This window comes from Phaseolus vulgaris, chromosome 2 (assembly GCF_051622355.1).
Source record: "Phaseolus vulgaris cultivar YP4 chromosome 2, ASM5162235v1, whole genome shotgun sequence".
In the NCBI taxonomy this organism is placed as follows: domain Eukaryota; kingdom Viridiplantae; phylum Streptophyta; class Magnoliopsida; order Fabales; family Fabaceae; genus Phaseolus; species Phaseolus vulgaris.
Genome location: NC_143499.1, coordinates 48,296,471 through 48,313,112, shown reverse-complemented (window position 1 = coordinate 48,313,112; position 16,642 = coordinate 48,296,471). Strand labels below are relative to the sequence as shown.

The 16,642-nt window shown below is 31.8% G+C and overlaps 4 protein-coding genes across 6 annotated transcripts; 3 read left to right on the top strand and 1 right to left on the bottom strand.

The window, feature by feature from the left end:
• The first annotated feature begins 1,007 nt into the window (after positions 1-1,007).
• On the top strand, positions 1,008-3,486 carry LOC137812855 (aldehyde oxidase GLOX1). Its single transcript, XM_068615083.1, has 4 exons — positions 1,008-1,641; positions 1,781-1,947; positions 2,033-2,476; positions 2,633-3,486. Exons 1-4 carry the CDS (start codon positions 1,126-1,128, stop codon positions 3,351-3,353), a joined length of 1,848 nt encoding a protein of 615 aa, XP_068471184.1. The 5' UTR covers positions 1,008-1,125; the 3' UTR covers positions 3,354-3,486.
• A 1,871-nt stretch (positions 3,487-5,357) lies between these two features.
• LOC137812856 (putative xyloglucan endotransglucosylase/hydrolase protein 26) lies at positions 5,358-6,836 on the top strand. The gene is made up of 4 exons (XM_068615085.2): positions 5,358-5,537; positions 5,882-5,982; positions 6,104-6,297; positions 6,391-6,836. Exons 1-4 carry the CDS (start codon positions 5,372-5,374, stop codon positions 6,797-6,799), a joined length of 870 nt encoding a protein of 289 aa, XP_068471186.1. The 5' UTR covers positions 5,358-5,371; the 3' UTR covers positions 6,800-6,836.
• LOC137812857 (uncharacterized) lies at positions 5,670-7,749 on the bottom strand. 2 transcript variants are annotated; one of them, XM_068615086.2, is made up of 2 exons: positions 7,289-7,749; positions 5,670-6,817 (listed from the first exon to the last, which is right to left on the bottom strand). In XM_068615086.2, the coding sequence occupies exon 1, from the start codon at positions 7,707-7,709 to the stop codon at positions 7,311-7,313; it is 399 nt and encodes a 132-aa protein (XP_068471187.1). In that variant the 5' UTR covers positions 7,710-7,749; the 3' UTR covers positions 5,670-6,817; positions 7,289-7,310. The 2 variants fall into 2 exon arrangements, with proteins under 2 accessions (XP_068471187.1, XP_068471188.1); XM_068615087.2 differs by having other exon boundaries at positions 6,500-6,638.
• A 4,717-nt stretch (positions 7,750-12,466) lies between these two features.
• Positions 12,467-16,430, top strand: LOC137812854 (casein kinase 1-like protein 3). 2 transcript variants are annotated; one of them, XM_068615082.1, is made up of 15 exons: positions 12,467-12,735; positions 12,840-12,880; positions 13,132-13,201; positions 13,317-13,465; positions 13,706-13,801; positions 13,899-13,969; positions 14,217-14,278; positions 14,364-14,427; positions 14,541-14,625; positions 14,712-14,838; positions 15,129-15,211; positions 15,335-15,392; positions 15,527-15,639; positions 15,761-15,928; positions 16,014-16,430. In XM_068615082.1, exons 1-14 carry the CDS (start codon positions 12,660-12,662, stop codon positions 15,914-15,916), a joined length of 1,251 nt encoding a protein of 416 aa, XP_068471183.1. In that variant the 5' UTR covers positions 12,467-12,659; the 3' UTR covers positions 15,917-15,928; positions 16,014-16,430. The 2 variants fall into 2 exon arrangements, with proteins under 2 accessions (XP_068471183.1, XP_090155310.1); XM_090299184.1 differs by having other exon boundaries at positions 12,524-12,735; positions 12,840-13,057.
• The last annotated feature ends 212 nt before the right edge of the window (positions 16,431-16,642 follow it).

The window sequence follows — 16,642 nt, the reverse complement described above, 5'->3', positions numbered from 1 at the left end:
GCTGTATTTAGTATTAACCAAGTAAAAGAAATTTAATTATTTATGACTAAAAAATTATTAAATATAAATTAATTTAATAAAAAAATACATGTAAATAATTTGCTTCTAATCTTTAAAAAAAAATTGAAGGGGCTAATTTAAAATTAATAAAATATTACATAGGCTAAAAAACAATATTTTATAGGATTATAATAAATTGCGTGATAAAAATAAAAAATTACAAAAACCAGAAGTCAAACCATTTTTTTAAAGATAAAATAATTATATTTAATATATTTAAGTTTTTATTATTTTTCTCTTAACAAAAATATTTATAGGAAGCTTCAATCAAGAATTGTATACCTATTATTTAGTGGTTCATTATCTTTATGTCTCATATCTCTTATTAAATATAAACTAGATTGGAGATAAAAACAAATAGTGAGTATATTAACTAAATTATTAATATTTAAATTAGTTTTTATAAATAGTTTTTAATTGATATTTAATTAGTTACTAATTTTAGAATTTAACTAATTAATAGGTACCAAGGATTTAGATACCACTTTAAAAATTATTTATTAATAATAAAAAATTATTTATTAATAATAAAAAATTAATTTAAATATCAATAATTCACTTAGTCTCTATCTAATTATTTTTTATCTTTAAAATTAGTTTTTATTTAATGATTTTCTTTTAGTTTTTATCTCACCTATTTTATAAAATATATATTTATTTTAATTTTATTGCATATAGATGTCTAATAATGAAAATAGTTATCATCTTATTTTAAACCTTTAAACAATACACAATAATAGAAATAGAAATTTTAACCTATATCATCTGGTATATCCAAGGATACAAACGAGGTCTAAAGGAGTTGATGGTTATAAATTTAGTACATTATTATGTTAACTAAAAAAGAAAGTGTGACTATATTTCAGCTGGCTCCTTTAAAACACTTTCTATTTTGGGAAATGCCTTTGACCCAACCATATAAAAGGTCATGCATGAAAGGGAGAATTAGGAAGAATTAACAAAGGAATCATCAGAAACCTGAAACCAGAAACCAGAGGCCCACAGGGGCTTTAACACGCCGGTTTCTGGTGCTTCCTTTGTTAAACTTCCTCACATATACCAATTATGGCAAACCACCTCAAGGTTCTTTTTGTTTGCACTATCTTGTTCCTTGTGGTGGCTGAAGCCAAACACAAGAAAAAGCACAAACACAAAACCCATGATGATGCTCACCATTTTCCAAAACAATTCAGTAACCCTCAAAATCCCGAAGTGCAGGAGCAGGAATCATCATTTCCTCAAAATCCCTACTTTTCTGAGCCACCACCTGTTCCCTTTTATCCACCTTTTCCCTTCCCTCAACCTGCTCAAGAACCTAAGGGTCCATTCGTGGTAAATTCCATTGGAAACTGGGAGTTGATTTCAGAAAATGCAGGTGTTTCAGCCATGCACATCAACTTGTTACCCACAAACAAGATCATCGTCTTTGATGCCAAAGTTTATCGCACCTCTAGAATTAAATTACCTGAAGGGGTTCCATGTGTTCCATTCAGAGATGCAGGCTCCAATGAGGACAAATTCGATTGTTTTGCTCATGCAGTCGAATATGACATCGAGACAAACCTAGTTAGGCCACTACAGGTGTGCGTCATTTGTTGTTATCTTATCATAATTAGACTTTCATTTCATAAAAAAATTGCATATGATATAAACTTTTCCTTTTTTTATTGTCTTTTCTTGGGTTAAAAGAAGAATGATAAAAGAATTAAGTTGGTGGCAGGTAGCAAAGGGAGATCCATGGTGCTCGAGTGGAGGGGTTGCACCTGATGGTACCTTCGTGAGCACTGGTGGTTTTAACAGTGGAGGGAAAAGCATTAGATACATGGGTCCTAACTGTGATGGTTGTGAATGGAGGGAATACGACAACATTCTAGGAGTAGATAGATGGTACAAACCCTTGTTCATGTATAGCACCATTTTCACAAAAGAGAAATATATAATTGATTTGAAATTTATGCAAACTTGTGAATAGGTATTCAACTCAACAAATCCTTCCAAACGGAGACTTCATTCTGGTAGGAGGGCGCCAAGCATTTAGCTATGAGTTCGTTCCAAGAGAAGGCCGAATGAGCGAGAAACCTTACTTCTTCCCCTTCTTGTACGAAACCTCAGACCTTGACGAGAACAATCTCTACCCTTTCGTCCATCTTTCCACCGACGGTAACCTCTTCATCTTCTCCAACAACCGCTCCCTTCTTCTCAACCCCATCTCCCACAAAATCGTTCGCACCTTTCCCGTCTTATATGGAGGCAGCCGCAACTACCCCACCTCTGGCATGTCCGCTCTCCTCCCCATTGACCTCAACGACCCCACCTACAAGGCGGAGGTCATGGTTTGCGGCGGCAACGTTCCCGACGCCTTCCACGTTGCTGAAACAACCAAACTCTTCCTTCCAGCTCTTCAAGACTGTAACAGGTATTACACGTTAAACCTCACATCTAATTGTCTCTCCACAATTAATCTTAGATAGATTGTTTAACCCTAACCTTACTTAACAAACTAGACAATTAAGATTACTAGATGTAATAATGTGTGATTGAAAAGTGACATAAAAGTTGTTGATCACTGCAGGTTAGTGATCACAGAGGATTTTCCTGAGTGGGAGAATGAGTTGATGCCTTCAGGGAGAACGATGGGAGACCTGTTGGTGCTCCCCAATGGGCAACTGTTGCTGATCAATGGTGCAATGAAGGGTACATCTGCATGGTGGGATGCTGACATGCCTAACTACACACCCGTGTTGTACAAACCAGATGAGCCTAAAGGGTTGAGGTTTACAAGCCTTATGCCAAGCATCATTGCAAGAATGTACCACTCTACTTCCACAGTGCTTCCCAGTGGCAAGATTTGGGTTTCTGGAAGCAACACGCACAATACCTACAAGGATGTGGACAAGTTCCCAACTGAGACTAGAGTTGAGGCTTTCTCTCCTCCTTACTTGGACCCCAGTTTTGACATGTATAGGCCACAAATTAACGAGGATGCTTCTGAGAAAGAGCTGACATATGGTGGTTTCTTTGAGACTAGTTTCACAGTGGAAGGTGGAGTTGGATTGAGCCAAAGTGATATTCAGGTGTCCATGTATTCGCCACCTTTCACCACCCATGGATTCTCTATGGGACAAAGGCTCTTGTTTCTTAGGATTGACGAGTTCATAACAGAAACTGAAGGCTTTTATAGGGTCAGATTGGAGGCTCCTCTATCTAATGCGGTTGCTCCTCCTGGCTACTACTTGTTATTTGTTGTTCATCGTGGCTTGCCTAGCAAGGGAATCTGGGTGCACATACAATAGAGCAAAATTATTTTGGATTACTGTTAATGAGAAATTTTCCTCATAATCCTATTCATGTTTGAGTGCTTTTTCTTGTTTTGGTTGTATTCCTTTTAACAATCATAATATTCAAATGATTCATTGGTATGGTATACTCAAGGAAAGTGCCCAAGTTTATATATTATTAATGGATAGGTAACACTACTTATTAAGTATATTTGAATTGTAAAAAAGTTATGTGACACTCTCAATACTAAAACACTTTCCTAAAAATAATATAATAATATTTTACATTAAAAAATAAAATAAATATAATTAAAATATTAATTTAATGAATTGTTAAGTTTGTGTATTTAATTTGAAGAGTGTCAATGTATACCCATTTGAACTGGGTTATTTATAGTCCGTAAATACATTAACGGAAGGAATTATCTTTCCTGATCGATAAACACACAAGTAATAGTGTAAAGTCTAATTATCTACGTTATTTGAATTTTAATGCAATAATTTTTATTTTCACACAGCAACAAATTTTCAAGTATACGTGAGTACATCTCTCGCAGTGTCAATTTCCAACATGCATATATTTTTCTCTATTTCAAATGTTGAAAGTAAATTAATGAATGTGGAAAAACCACTTATGATACGATATCATCAGGTTCTTGTCTCCATCTATCCTTGATAATAACAACTTTAATTAATGTGAAATTTCTAATACACTTTCTTATATTAAGAACATTGTTTATATTAAGAACATTGTGTGTTCTCATCGAAAGGTTAAAATCAAAAGGAGTCGACAACAAATGAAACGAATAATACAAATTAAAAAATAATTCATTAAATCAATATCTGTAAATTTACATAAAAAAACTACAAATATACTATTAAATTAAAAAAAACTAATTATATAATATTTGTAATACCTAATTATGTCTAATTCTAATAAGAACTATGACGGCTTTGTATAGGTGATGCCCTAACTAGTCATATGACAACCAATCCAACCTGAATCAACTTTGATAGGAAAACCTCTTTGTTAACTACATTTCTCCACAGGGGTCATGAACCCTGCAAAATAAAATTAATTCTCTCAATATTATATGTAAATTGTCTTACATGTAAGACTAATAGTTAAAAATTATGAAAAAGGATAAAAGATTTATTAAAATTCTCTCAGTTTTTCGATTCAATTTAAAAAAATCTCACACAAGACGGATTTTATATATATATACATGTATATTGATGTAACTTATAAATACTTGTGAAAAAAAGTTGAAGAGTGAACAGATCATGTGAAAAAAATAGAACAGGCACACGCTGAAGAGTAGGACAGATCATGTGAAAAAAATCCAAACACTATATTTTCAAAGTAATGCAGTTATTAAACAATAAGCTTTTATAATTATGAAGAAAAGAAGGTAAAAAAGTTGATGTCAAATGAATATATAAATTTACTGAGTTGTTAAGATATCGTTCTCCATAAATAACTGTTTCTGATCAATTTGTGGAGATATGACCAGGTATGGACAAGTGCGTTGAGATCTTCATGATCTGTTTATAACACTGAAACCACAATTCTAATATTCTGCTGCATGGTCCAATTCTGCTACTCACATTCTACATTTCTACATGATAATTTACATTCCATTCTCCCAAGTTCCAGCTTGCTCAGGCATACACAGTCTTAGTTGGCAGCAGAACCTCGCCAACTTCCCATGAATCCTGCCTTGTGAACCTCAAAATAACAAGCCTGTAATAGCTGGGAAATATTTAAAATATAAAAGAAAGATTGCAGCAGACTTTAAAGTTCAAACACTTGTACGCCATTGGGAGCCAACTTATTTATGAATCCTGACATAAATTCAGCAGGCTCCCAGTTCTAAAAGTAATAATATCAAAATGACAAATCCTATGAAGAGGTCCATATATGTTAATAGCAATTAAATGAACAGAGTTCGTCTTTAGATTTGAAACTTATATAATGACCGCACCGAGCAATCGTTATTTCATAGACACAGAGGTTGTTCGCCGGAGTTAGTATGTCCAAATTTGAAAAAATGTTGATAGCTTTGTTATTCTTTGCATTCCTTCCCAGCATTATCCAAGTGGATGCCAACTTTTCCAAGAGCATGCACCTCACTTGGGGAGTCCAGCATGCATCAATTCTGGGTGAAGACCTTCATCTTGTGTTGGATAAAACCTCAGGTGAAACATTTATGATTAACATGCATCAATTAGATTTGAATTGAATCGGATCATATGGTGAGAAATTTTTTGCATCCATAAGATAGGAACAATTAGAAATATTACAAGGCTGATGGCATTGCAATTGAATAGTGGTGGAAAAGAATGATAAGATGGTTTAATACAATAACATTTAAGTCTAAATATACGAGCATAACAATAATATGTTCATAGAGAATTTTACTTCTGATCAAACAAAACAATGCCGAATATTGTGCAAACTAAAGTAAAATAAATAATAAAAATGCATTTATACGACTAGCTAAGTGGAACAATGTGGTGTTGTTGTTGCCTTCGGATTTCAGGGTCAGCTGCTCGATCGAAGAGATCATTCTTATTTGGAAGCATTGAAATGCAAATCAAGCTGGTACATGGTAATTCTGCCGGAACAGTTACAGCATACTATGTAAGTTCAATGGATCCAAGACATCTCAATAACACCAAAATATCTACTTTTAAACAACCAAATCAAAAAGCTTCCATTACTATAAGAAATGCTAATTAATGTCTCTTGCTCAAATCCACAGCTATCCTCTGCAGGGAGCGAGCATGATGAGATAGACTTTGAGTTCTTGGGCAACAGTACAGGACAACCATACACTGTCCATACTAACTTGTACACACAAGGAAAAGGAAGCAGAGAGCAACAATTTTACCTCTGGTTCGACCCAACAGCTGATTTTCACAATTACACCATTCACTGGAATCCCACAGAAATTGTGTAAGTTGATCAATTTTACCAAAGCACGAAGTTATTCATTTTTCTAAAATTGCTCATGATCCATTAACTAGAATTCTGTGACCGGTACCTCAGGTGGTATGTTGATGATGTGCCAATTCGTGTCTTCCGAAACCATGAAAAAGAGGGCATCACTTACCCAAACAAACAAGGAATGAGGGTTTACACCAGCCTATGGAATGCAGACAACTGGGCAACCAGAGGCGGCCTAGTAAAGACGGACTGGAATCACGCACCATTCACAGTCAGATTCCACCATTTCAGAGCAAGGGCTTGCAAGTGGGCTGGAGCAAAGAGCATCTATCAATGTGCCTCTAATGCCCCTGCAAATTGGTGGACTTCAGCTAGATACAAGAAGCTGACACAAACTCAGTTGGGGCAGCTGAATTGGATCAGAAACAATTACATGATCTATGACTACTGCACAGATACCAAAAGATTCAACGGACAAATGCCTCCAGAATGCTTTAAACCACAATTCTAAACATCTGATTCGTATTCCCTGCAGCCAATTTTCCACCATTCACACAGTCAGTCGGCGATTCAAAACTGTTACACAAAGATCGGACAATCATTTTTTTTCCTTTGAAAATCAAACTTAAAACATGTACTTGAAATCTGACCGTCCTATCTTCATCTAACAGTCACAAAAAATTCCATTGACTGTGTTAAGGTGTGGAAATGCCACTGCAACTAAACGTCGCGGTTTCAAGGCAACGCACACGGCAGCTGAAGTGCTTTCATCTCCTTTTTTCTTTCATCTCATATTTGTTTGTTATTTGTCACGGTTCGGTGATTCCATTCTTGTTCACCATGTACTGAATAAGCTTTTATCCATGGAGAAATAAATTATAAATTATGCGACACAGGAATTTGCAAAGTAAACCCTAAGCGTGTAGTGCGATTGGAGGCGCGTAAGCCGTAACAAAAGAACGGAGTAACAAAGATTAAAAAGTTTGAAAAATGATTTTACAAAGATTGCGGAAGAGCTCGGACTAGGAGTTGATGCAGAAGCAGAGACCGAGGACGATGAGAGCGGTACCAAAGAAGGCGCGGAGGAGGTGTGTGCGTTCGCCGAGAAGGATGCCGAAGATGGCGGTGGCGGCGAAGGTGGTGGCATTGGTGACAGGGACAGCGAGGGAGAGCGGGGCGTCGGAGAGGATGGCGAAGAAAGTGGCGGAGGCGGAGAGGTTGATGAGGAAGGGAATGGAATATTGCCAGATGGAGAGAAGCTTGAACCAGTTCCCGAGGGAGATGCGCACTTTCTGGCTCATAGGTGAGTGGGGATGTGGCTTTGCGGAGGATTTCAGAGCCTCGTCCCAGAGAAGCGCACCCCGGCGCATGATAGCGTTGGTGGCGCCCCATACCATACCCACTGCGATCATCTTCTCCATCTCCGCTCCCTCACTCTCTCTCTCTCTCACGGCTCTAAGTTTTTTACACGCGTTCCTCATGGGCTAGGCTGGCCCAAATTACGCTGGGCCCTTTAACCCAAAATATTTTTTTGCAAAACATTTTCTTTATTTCAATAACTTCTAAATTAAGGCATTATAAATTAAACCTTATGGGAAAATAAACATTATTTTAAATCTGAAAGAACGAACAAAATATATTGATCAGAAATTGTCTAAATAAGATACAACACTTTTAAAATTTAAAACTCTTGGCAAATAATTAAATGAAAATATTTTATTTTCTTCTTCCTTCACCAACCCTTAATTATTGTATATTTAAAATATAAAAAAATAGTGTATGTTAGTGAATGGATAATAACAGAACTATATGGTCCTATTAAAAATTTCAACCTAAGTAACTTAATTCTTTCAATAAAAATTAAACAACATCCTCGTTTTGAAATTTCAATTTTTTGTGTGTTTTAACTTTTAATTTATATGGGGATTAATATTTAGAAGGTTAATTAATATGTAAAATGTTAAATAAAATCATTACTAAGTCAAGTTATTTTTCCTGTAAAAAAAATGTCAATTTTATTTTCCCAACTATAACTCGAAAAAAAGAATTATTAAAAATATTTGAAACAGGTTGCTGTCAAGTCGCGTGCTTACTGCATGTCATATGTTTTGTCTCATTAAAAATCAAATCCTGTGCTTTGAAGATTTTGTCTTTTGGAAGCGCATACGTACATTCTTTAAAATATTGTCTGAAACAATTTCTTTCTTATAAAAAGTAGTTTAAGTTTTATGAAAACATTATTTCTTTATTTAAATAATAGCTACAGCAAGTATAATTTTAAGATAATTATAATAAAAATAAATAAAAGTATCCTATATAATCATTTGTAATCACGTGAAATTGTAATATATATATATAAAGATTATTAACTTTAAAAAGGTAAATATAACGCTTGCGTCTGTATCAAAAAGCAATTCCTTTGAAATTGATAGATAGGCCTAATCAAATCTTATATTAATTAAACAATTAGTTAGTTAAACAATAAATATATTATGGTCCCCATGGATGTTACTTATAATATAAAATTTTCAATTTTTAATTTTTAATTTGTGATTTGTGATTTTTTTTATTATTTTAGCTTGTCTATAATATATAATAAATGTTTATTTACGGAATTAAAATTATAATAAATAAAGATTTTTAAATATGTAAATTATATTATAAATCAAAATCAAAATCCTTTTTTAAATGTTATAATAAAAAATGTTGTTATCACTGGGTAATATAAAAGTATTATAGAACTTGTAATTATTTCAGTATTTTTGTTTATTAAGCCTATTTTTAAAATATTAAAGATTGATATTTTCTTTTGAATATTAAATATCATATTTAATAATTAAACATAACTTGTCTTGAACTTAATGTAAGTTAAATCACAACTTCACTAGTATTTTGTCTTAATTTTCTTCATAGAAACAAAAACACACTTCTAAAAAATGTAAAAGCATTTTACGTAAATAAAGTTTGACAATTTGTATTGTTTTCAACTTCTTAAAACTAAAATACGTAAATATAAAAAACAAAGCAAACAAAAATAAAAGTAATTATATATAACAACCTTAAATACAATATTAGATATTTTTTTTTCAATAAATTATAATAATTTTTTTAATGAGAGCATTTATAAAAAAATTTATATAAGTTTTTACATATATTAAATCCTTTAATGTTAATTTAATACGTTTATCTTTTATTGTAAATGTTATAAAGAAAATACATTTAAAAATATTTAATAAAAAATTATGATAACTGATATATTTAAAGTTTAAAATACTATTATTAATAAGTTATTTTTTAATTATATAAAATGAATATCAATATTATAAAATTAAAATATTAGTTTATTATTTAGTGGAAACGAACTACAAGTACAATCACTATATACGTTGCATATGATACTGAAATGACATGTGTTAGCCTTTCTGACCTGTATTATCACCAATAGGCAATCATGACTCACTTTTGAAAATAAATAAAATAGTACATTCAACTGGATCATAACAATCATTTTTTATACCCGGAAATAAAGAAATTCTATTAATTAAATAATGTTTTCTTAAGATATTAAATTCGAAACTTCAAAAATCTTTCTTATAGACAAGAGATATATCTAATTTTTGAAATGTATAATACTAAAAAATATATATTATATAAATTAATAATGAAAATTTATATTTATAAGTATGTTTCAATTTTTTATATAATATATATCCGTATTTTGAGTCCTAATTTTAGATATTCTACATATTTTTTTTTCGTATCAATACAAATAAACAGTTATTTTAATAAATGCGTAAGATGAAAGTTTATATAAAAAAATGTGATAAAACGAGTGAAAGAGAATATGGATAATTTGAATTGTTTATTATATTTAACTTCTAATTTAGAAGAACCATCAAATTTTTTTACTCTTTATCCTTTTTAAAACTTAATTATATTATGATAGAAGCAACTTTAAGGTAAAGAAAACTATTTTTTTTTAACTTTAATTTAGGTTGTATGTGATGACTGTAAATTATATTACAACTTTTATATTGTATAAAGTTGTAGTTGTGATATTACCTGGATTTTTGTATGGTGTGAGATTGAATTTGTTTTTTAACTATAAACTTTGGTTCTTTACTAAGTTTTGAGAATTAGAATAATGTGTTGAGTTTTGAAATTTATACACGTGAATTGATCATGATATCAATGATAATTTTAAATATGTAAATTAAATAATGCACATAGATTGAATTTAGATCAATATATAGTAATTGATTACTCATTTCATTGATTTATATAAATGATAAATATAAACTTGTATTGAATATTGTGTTTATATTTTAAAATTATGACATATTTACATTTATAACCATTTTATTAGTGTAAAATCATTTGGATTGTTGTTTTTTTAAATTTTTATGATTATTGTTCGTATATATTTCAAGTATCCATTTGCTCAAATGAGATAAAGATAGAGTGCAAGTCTATCAATTTTGAATCTTTTTGCTCAAATCACAAGTATCACGAATATAACTTGTTGACTTAAACAATTATAAAGAAATGTCAAATTTATTTTCCACAAATTAATATTGCTTAGGAGATAATGTTTTACTTAAACGATATTCTCATATGCATACGCTATGTGTAATGATTTCAAGTGTTTTTAATTTGTATTAGTTACGTATAATATAACTTTTATAAAATATTTTGGTGTTGTTGTTTACAAGTTTAAAATATATTATACGTATTTGTGATTTTAAATTTAAATATGAAAGGTATGCATGATGTCTTAATTATCTATGCACTAACAAATCTAAAATACTAATATTAAGTATTGAAATCATTATGAGTATGGAATATTCATGTTTTACTACTAATCTAAATTATGTAAATTAAGTATAGAGTATAAAAATATATTAAATATGTGTAAGGAATTATCTTGATTGTATGTAAATAATAATGTTTATTCAAAAATACTTTTGATCATGAATTAGGTATTGATCTTAAGTGAACTTACTTAAGTTTTCTAGTAATCATTAAATCAGTAATGTTAGTATTGAGGATTTAAATCATTATGGGTATGAGTCATTCAAAATGAATAGACTTAAATTACATATATTAAGGAGTGAAGCGATGATAAGAAACTAATAAAGATTTATCTACATTAATATGTTAAATAAGTAAAAAAAAACTCATTAAATGTGAGTAATTATGTTTATCTATAAGATTTTAATAATAAATTAAGTGTTATTTTCAAGTATGTTTACTAAATACTTTCTTATTATAATTGGTTGACTTTTAATAATTTATTTGAATATTTATTTATAATATTTTATAATAATAAACACATTGATAAATTGGAGATTGATTTTTTTTTTATCTAAGATTTGAATTTGATTGAAATTTAGTCTGTTATTTTATAACATATATATTTGAATTTGTTGCTCTTATTTATCTAGTTACTTCATTATAATTATTAGGTTCAAAGGTTTTTCTTACAAATTTTGGATATTAGACAATTATTTTTAAGAATAATATTACATATTTATTATTTGTAAAGTCAGTTGTTTAAGTATTTTTATTATATATATAAATTATGTTTTATAATTAAAGTCTTTAGTTTTTAGATAAAATGTTAGCGGGATTTTCCACAAAAACTTTCATTCCATTTTTTACCATTTTTTCAAACATATTATATATAAAAAAATAGACTCGCTTTATATCATTTAAAATTGTATTATATATAAAAATTCGACACGTTATTAAGTCAGACTATTACTATAATGAATGACCGTACTTATACTTAGATCTTGTTACGACGGTCTTAAATCTGTAGTTGATTCTCACACTTAAAAATTATAATATACAAATATAAAGTCATTTTAGATAATCTAGCATTGAATAAAAAATTGTGAGTTTTATTTTATTAATTCAGTCTTATAATAAAATCTGCATATAAATTACACCAAACTAAAATAATTTAAGTAAAAAATTTACAAATTACACAAACAGTAAAAAAAAGTTATATATATTATCCGAGTATAGATTATCCAAATAATTATAATAATAAAAAAACAAATTGAAGGGGTAATGTAGAAGTTAGCCCAGGGAATGATAGTATTGTCCACGTATGACAGAACACTGAGTAGTGAACAGGAGATAAAAGAAAGGCACAACAACACATAGGCAATCCTCGTGAACATGCTAATAGATCACTGAAAAGACATAAATACCCTCGCCTCCTCTCTTATTTATTTTGTCTACAATACCCTTCCCTCTTTCTTTCTATCTGCTGTGTGGCTTCGTTTTCTCTATTCCGAAGGGACAATCAGCAACCACTCCGATTCCCAAATCATACTCTGTTTTGCTTCTTGAACCTTCCCAACATGGAACGCATCGTTGGCCTCAAGTACAAGCTCGGCCGCAAGATCGGAAGTGGTTCCTTTGGTGAAATCTACCTCGGTCAGTCCTCTCTCTTTCTCTCTTCTGCTATTCATTTCACAATTACCGTTCACTTTAACTTTCTTTGTTCTCATCGCTCGTTTCGATTTCGCTTTTTGCTGCAGCGACGCATATTGACACCTTCGAGATCGTCGCCGTCAAGATCGTAAGATTCTGCAGATTGCTATTTGTTTGGGCCTTCTCTGTTTGTGTTTCTGGTTCTTTCCTGTTTCTTTGTTATTTCGCAAGCGCTATTGTCTGATTGAAGTTGCATGTGCGAATTTTTGTGTCTGATTACCGTGCATGAATTGGCACGAGCTGTTTTGACTGACGGCTGCTACCAGTTAGGTTTTTAATCCGCTGAAATTTAACTTTACCTTGTGTTTCGATACTTAGTTGCTCTCTCGCGTGTTTCAGGAGAATAGTAAAACGAAGCATCCGCAACTTCTCTACGAGGCAAAGCTCTACAGTATTCTTCAAGGAGGAAGTATGCATTTTGCCATTTGAACTTTTTTTTACCGGTGTTGTTTGGAGTTGGAGCGTATCAGGAGGTTGGTGAATTTTGATTAAGATTTTGGATGTTGTCACGCTTTTGCATGCAGGTGGAATTCCTAACAGAAAATGGTCTGGCATTGACGGGGAGGATAATGTGCTTGTTCTTGACTTGCTTGGGCCGAGTCTTGAAGATCTTTTTGTGTATAGTGGAAGGAAGTTTTCGTTGAAGACAGTGTTAATGTTGGCTGATCAAATGGTAAGTTAGTCTGGAATCTTTTGGCGGTATAATCACCAAAGTGGATATTTAAATCAGAGGTATCTAAACATTATGTTGCCTCAAATGGACTTGATGAATTTTCTGTTGAGCTGAACTGAACTCCCTTCCTCCCTCCCTCACCCTTCCTGTCAAACTTCATTCATTTTCTTGTTAGTCTTGCAGTTGCATCTTCTTATATATTTGACTCTAACTACTTTTTCTTCTTCTTCTTCTGGACAGATCACTAGGATAGAATATGTGCATTCTAAAGGATTTTTGCATAGGGATATTAAACCCGATAACTTTCTCATGGGACTTGGTCGGAAGGCCAACCAGGTAACTATTCATAGCACGTCGAACTTGCCCTTAAATTATTTGTTATTGGTGTTTATTTAGGTTCCACATATGTATGTAATTGTACTGTCTTTTTCAGGTTTACATAATTGATTTTGGGCTTGCAAAACGATACCGGGATTCGACTACCAATCGCCACATCCCTTATAGGTGCTTCTATAGGATTCCCTGTTACTTGCTCATTCGTTTTTTATTTTTATTTTGATTCAACATTTATATCATGTAATTTTCTCTTGTCTGGTTTTGAATTATTTTGATATTCCTACCAATCTATTAGTAGGTTTACATTGATATATTTTTATATTTTTATTTGGAAATTTTGTTATTTTTCTCTGTATCTTATTTCTTCTGATCCACGGGAATACTCTGGAATAACACTAACAATACAAACACGCAGGGAGAACAAAAACCTAACAGGTACAGCCCGATATGCAAGTTGCAATACTCACCTTGGAATTGGTAAGTTTGAAGTTAGAAAAAGTTAGACCTTTCTGCCTAAATAGATTTCTTTTGTTTTTCATTTGCTATATTTTTTATTTTGCAGAGCAAAGTCGGCGGGATGATTTGGAATCTCTAGGATATGTACTTTTGTATTTCCTCAGAGGAAGGTACAGTATTCTGCTCTCATTTTCTTCTATAAGTATTTTTTTTTCTATAATCTTTAATAATTGGGATGATATAATGAAAATCCTCACCATTTAATGGCTATATTTCTGTCTAGCCTTCCTTGGCAAGGTCTAAAGGCTGCTACGAAGAAACAAAAGTATGATAAAATATGTCAGAAGAAAGTTTCAACTCCTATTGAGGTAAGTTTGGACTATCTGTCTTGTGAAGAACACCTCCCCCCTCCCCAAATATAATGGTATGCTTATCTGTTTGCTATTTTCCTAAGGTACTTTGCAAAACTCATCCCGTAGAGTTTGCTTCGTACTTCCATTACTGCCACTCTTTGACATTTGATCAGCGACCTGATTATGGATTCTTAAAGCGCCTATTTCGGGACCTATTTGCTCGAGATGGTGAGTATTAAAGTGCCTATTTTGATACCGTGAAGAATCTAAGATTTCGTTGATATGCTTTATAATTGTTTTCTCTAAATAAAAATACAAGGAAACTGTTGAAATTATGGGGTTTTAGATGTAGAGAAAAGGAAAGGAAATAGATAAAAAAACTAAAAATATGCTGAGATTGATATTGATTTTATCTCTTACTTTGTGATACAAAACGTAAAGCACTAATTCTTATTTATAATAACACTCCGTCATAATACTAACTAAATATTATGATTTTACTTTTCTTTGTTTTTCAGGTTATGATTTTGATTACGTTTTTGATTGGACCATTTTGAAGTACCAGCAATCACAAAAAAATGCCGTGCTACCTCCACTATCTGTAAGCATTTGATTTTTGGGCCATGTTCTTCCTGTATTTGAGGCAGAGGAATAGGGTCACTGATTGTTTTGCACATAGAATCTTCCTGTGCACCTAACTAATTTAAATTATGCCATATCACAGCCGGTTCCAGGAGCAAGTAGCAGTCGAGCAATCCCAATGGATATTGACAGCCATCAAGGTTGGTTGAATCCTTTTATGCATGTCAATGTTATCTTTAATTTATTAAGGATAGGATTATGGACAAATTAGATTTCTACTTTAATAAATGTTTTTTTTTTATTATCTGATTGGTATGTTTTAATATATATTCAGGGCATGTTAAGGAGCGTATTAGAGCAGGCGATGCGACTGGTTCTGGTGTTAAAAATCAGCTTAAATCATCAGGGGGTAAAAATTTGAGTAATGAGAATCCACTTGACAAAAATGTAAGCCATCTTATAAATTTAAACTTTTTTGGCTGTGGTGACAATTCTGTGATTGCACACTCTTATGTCTAAAATTGAACCAATCAGCGTGTACCAATTATTATTCTATTATTTTTTGTAGATTTATGGAGAAGCAAATATACCGTCTGCTTCATACTCTCCTGCTAGTACTTCGAAAAGAAACTCCTTGAAGCAATCTTTGTCTGCTGAAGCTTCCAACCATGGACCATCAAGTAACTGGATGTCATCTCTGCAGCACATATCTTCTGCTAAATGAATGTCAAATATGGTAATTTTCTATCTTTTTTCTTTCCATACTGAGATTTTTTGTGTAATACTTATCCTTGGCCATTTGTACTTTGTTGTATTTCCAGATATGAAGCTTTAAAGAAGATTCTATGCATCTTTTCTCAAGTGTTTGGTCAACAATATTGAAGTGCATTCTTGGAGACTGCAGATGTGCTATACAATCGACAGATTGCGTAGCTCCTATTTTGAGGCCATTTAGTATTGCTTCTTTCCTGAGGTGACTACAAATGATTGTGCGGTATTAAACAGACTTCCCAGGCTTGGCCCCTGTGCTGTACATAGATGTCAAATTTGGCACACAGCAATATTGTGTATTAATGTTTTCATGTAACATTAATTTGTGAAGTAATTGAGTTTCTCCAATATGTTACTTGATGATAATGATCCTTGCGCCATATAATAAGTGGCAACAGAGTTTGTTTTAAAACTTGAAAATTGTTTGTCAATATTATAAATTGCAAATGTATTTTCTGTTTCTTTTATTTGGATATCTTTGAGAACAGTATTTTAGTATTTGCTTCTCAATTTTTTTTCCTGGTTGTATTTGGTGTATATAATCGAAATGGTACTTTGCACCCACACATAATGTTAGGAAGCATCCGTAGGTAAAATTTCTTAGAATGAGACAGTTATGTAATCTGAAAGAGTTTCATATTTATCAATCGTTTTCATGTCAAGTATTTCAACTTCCTCG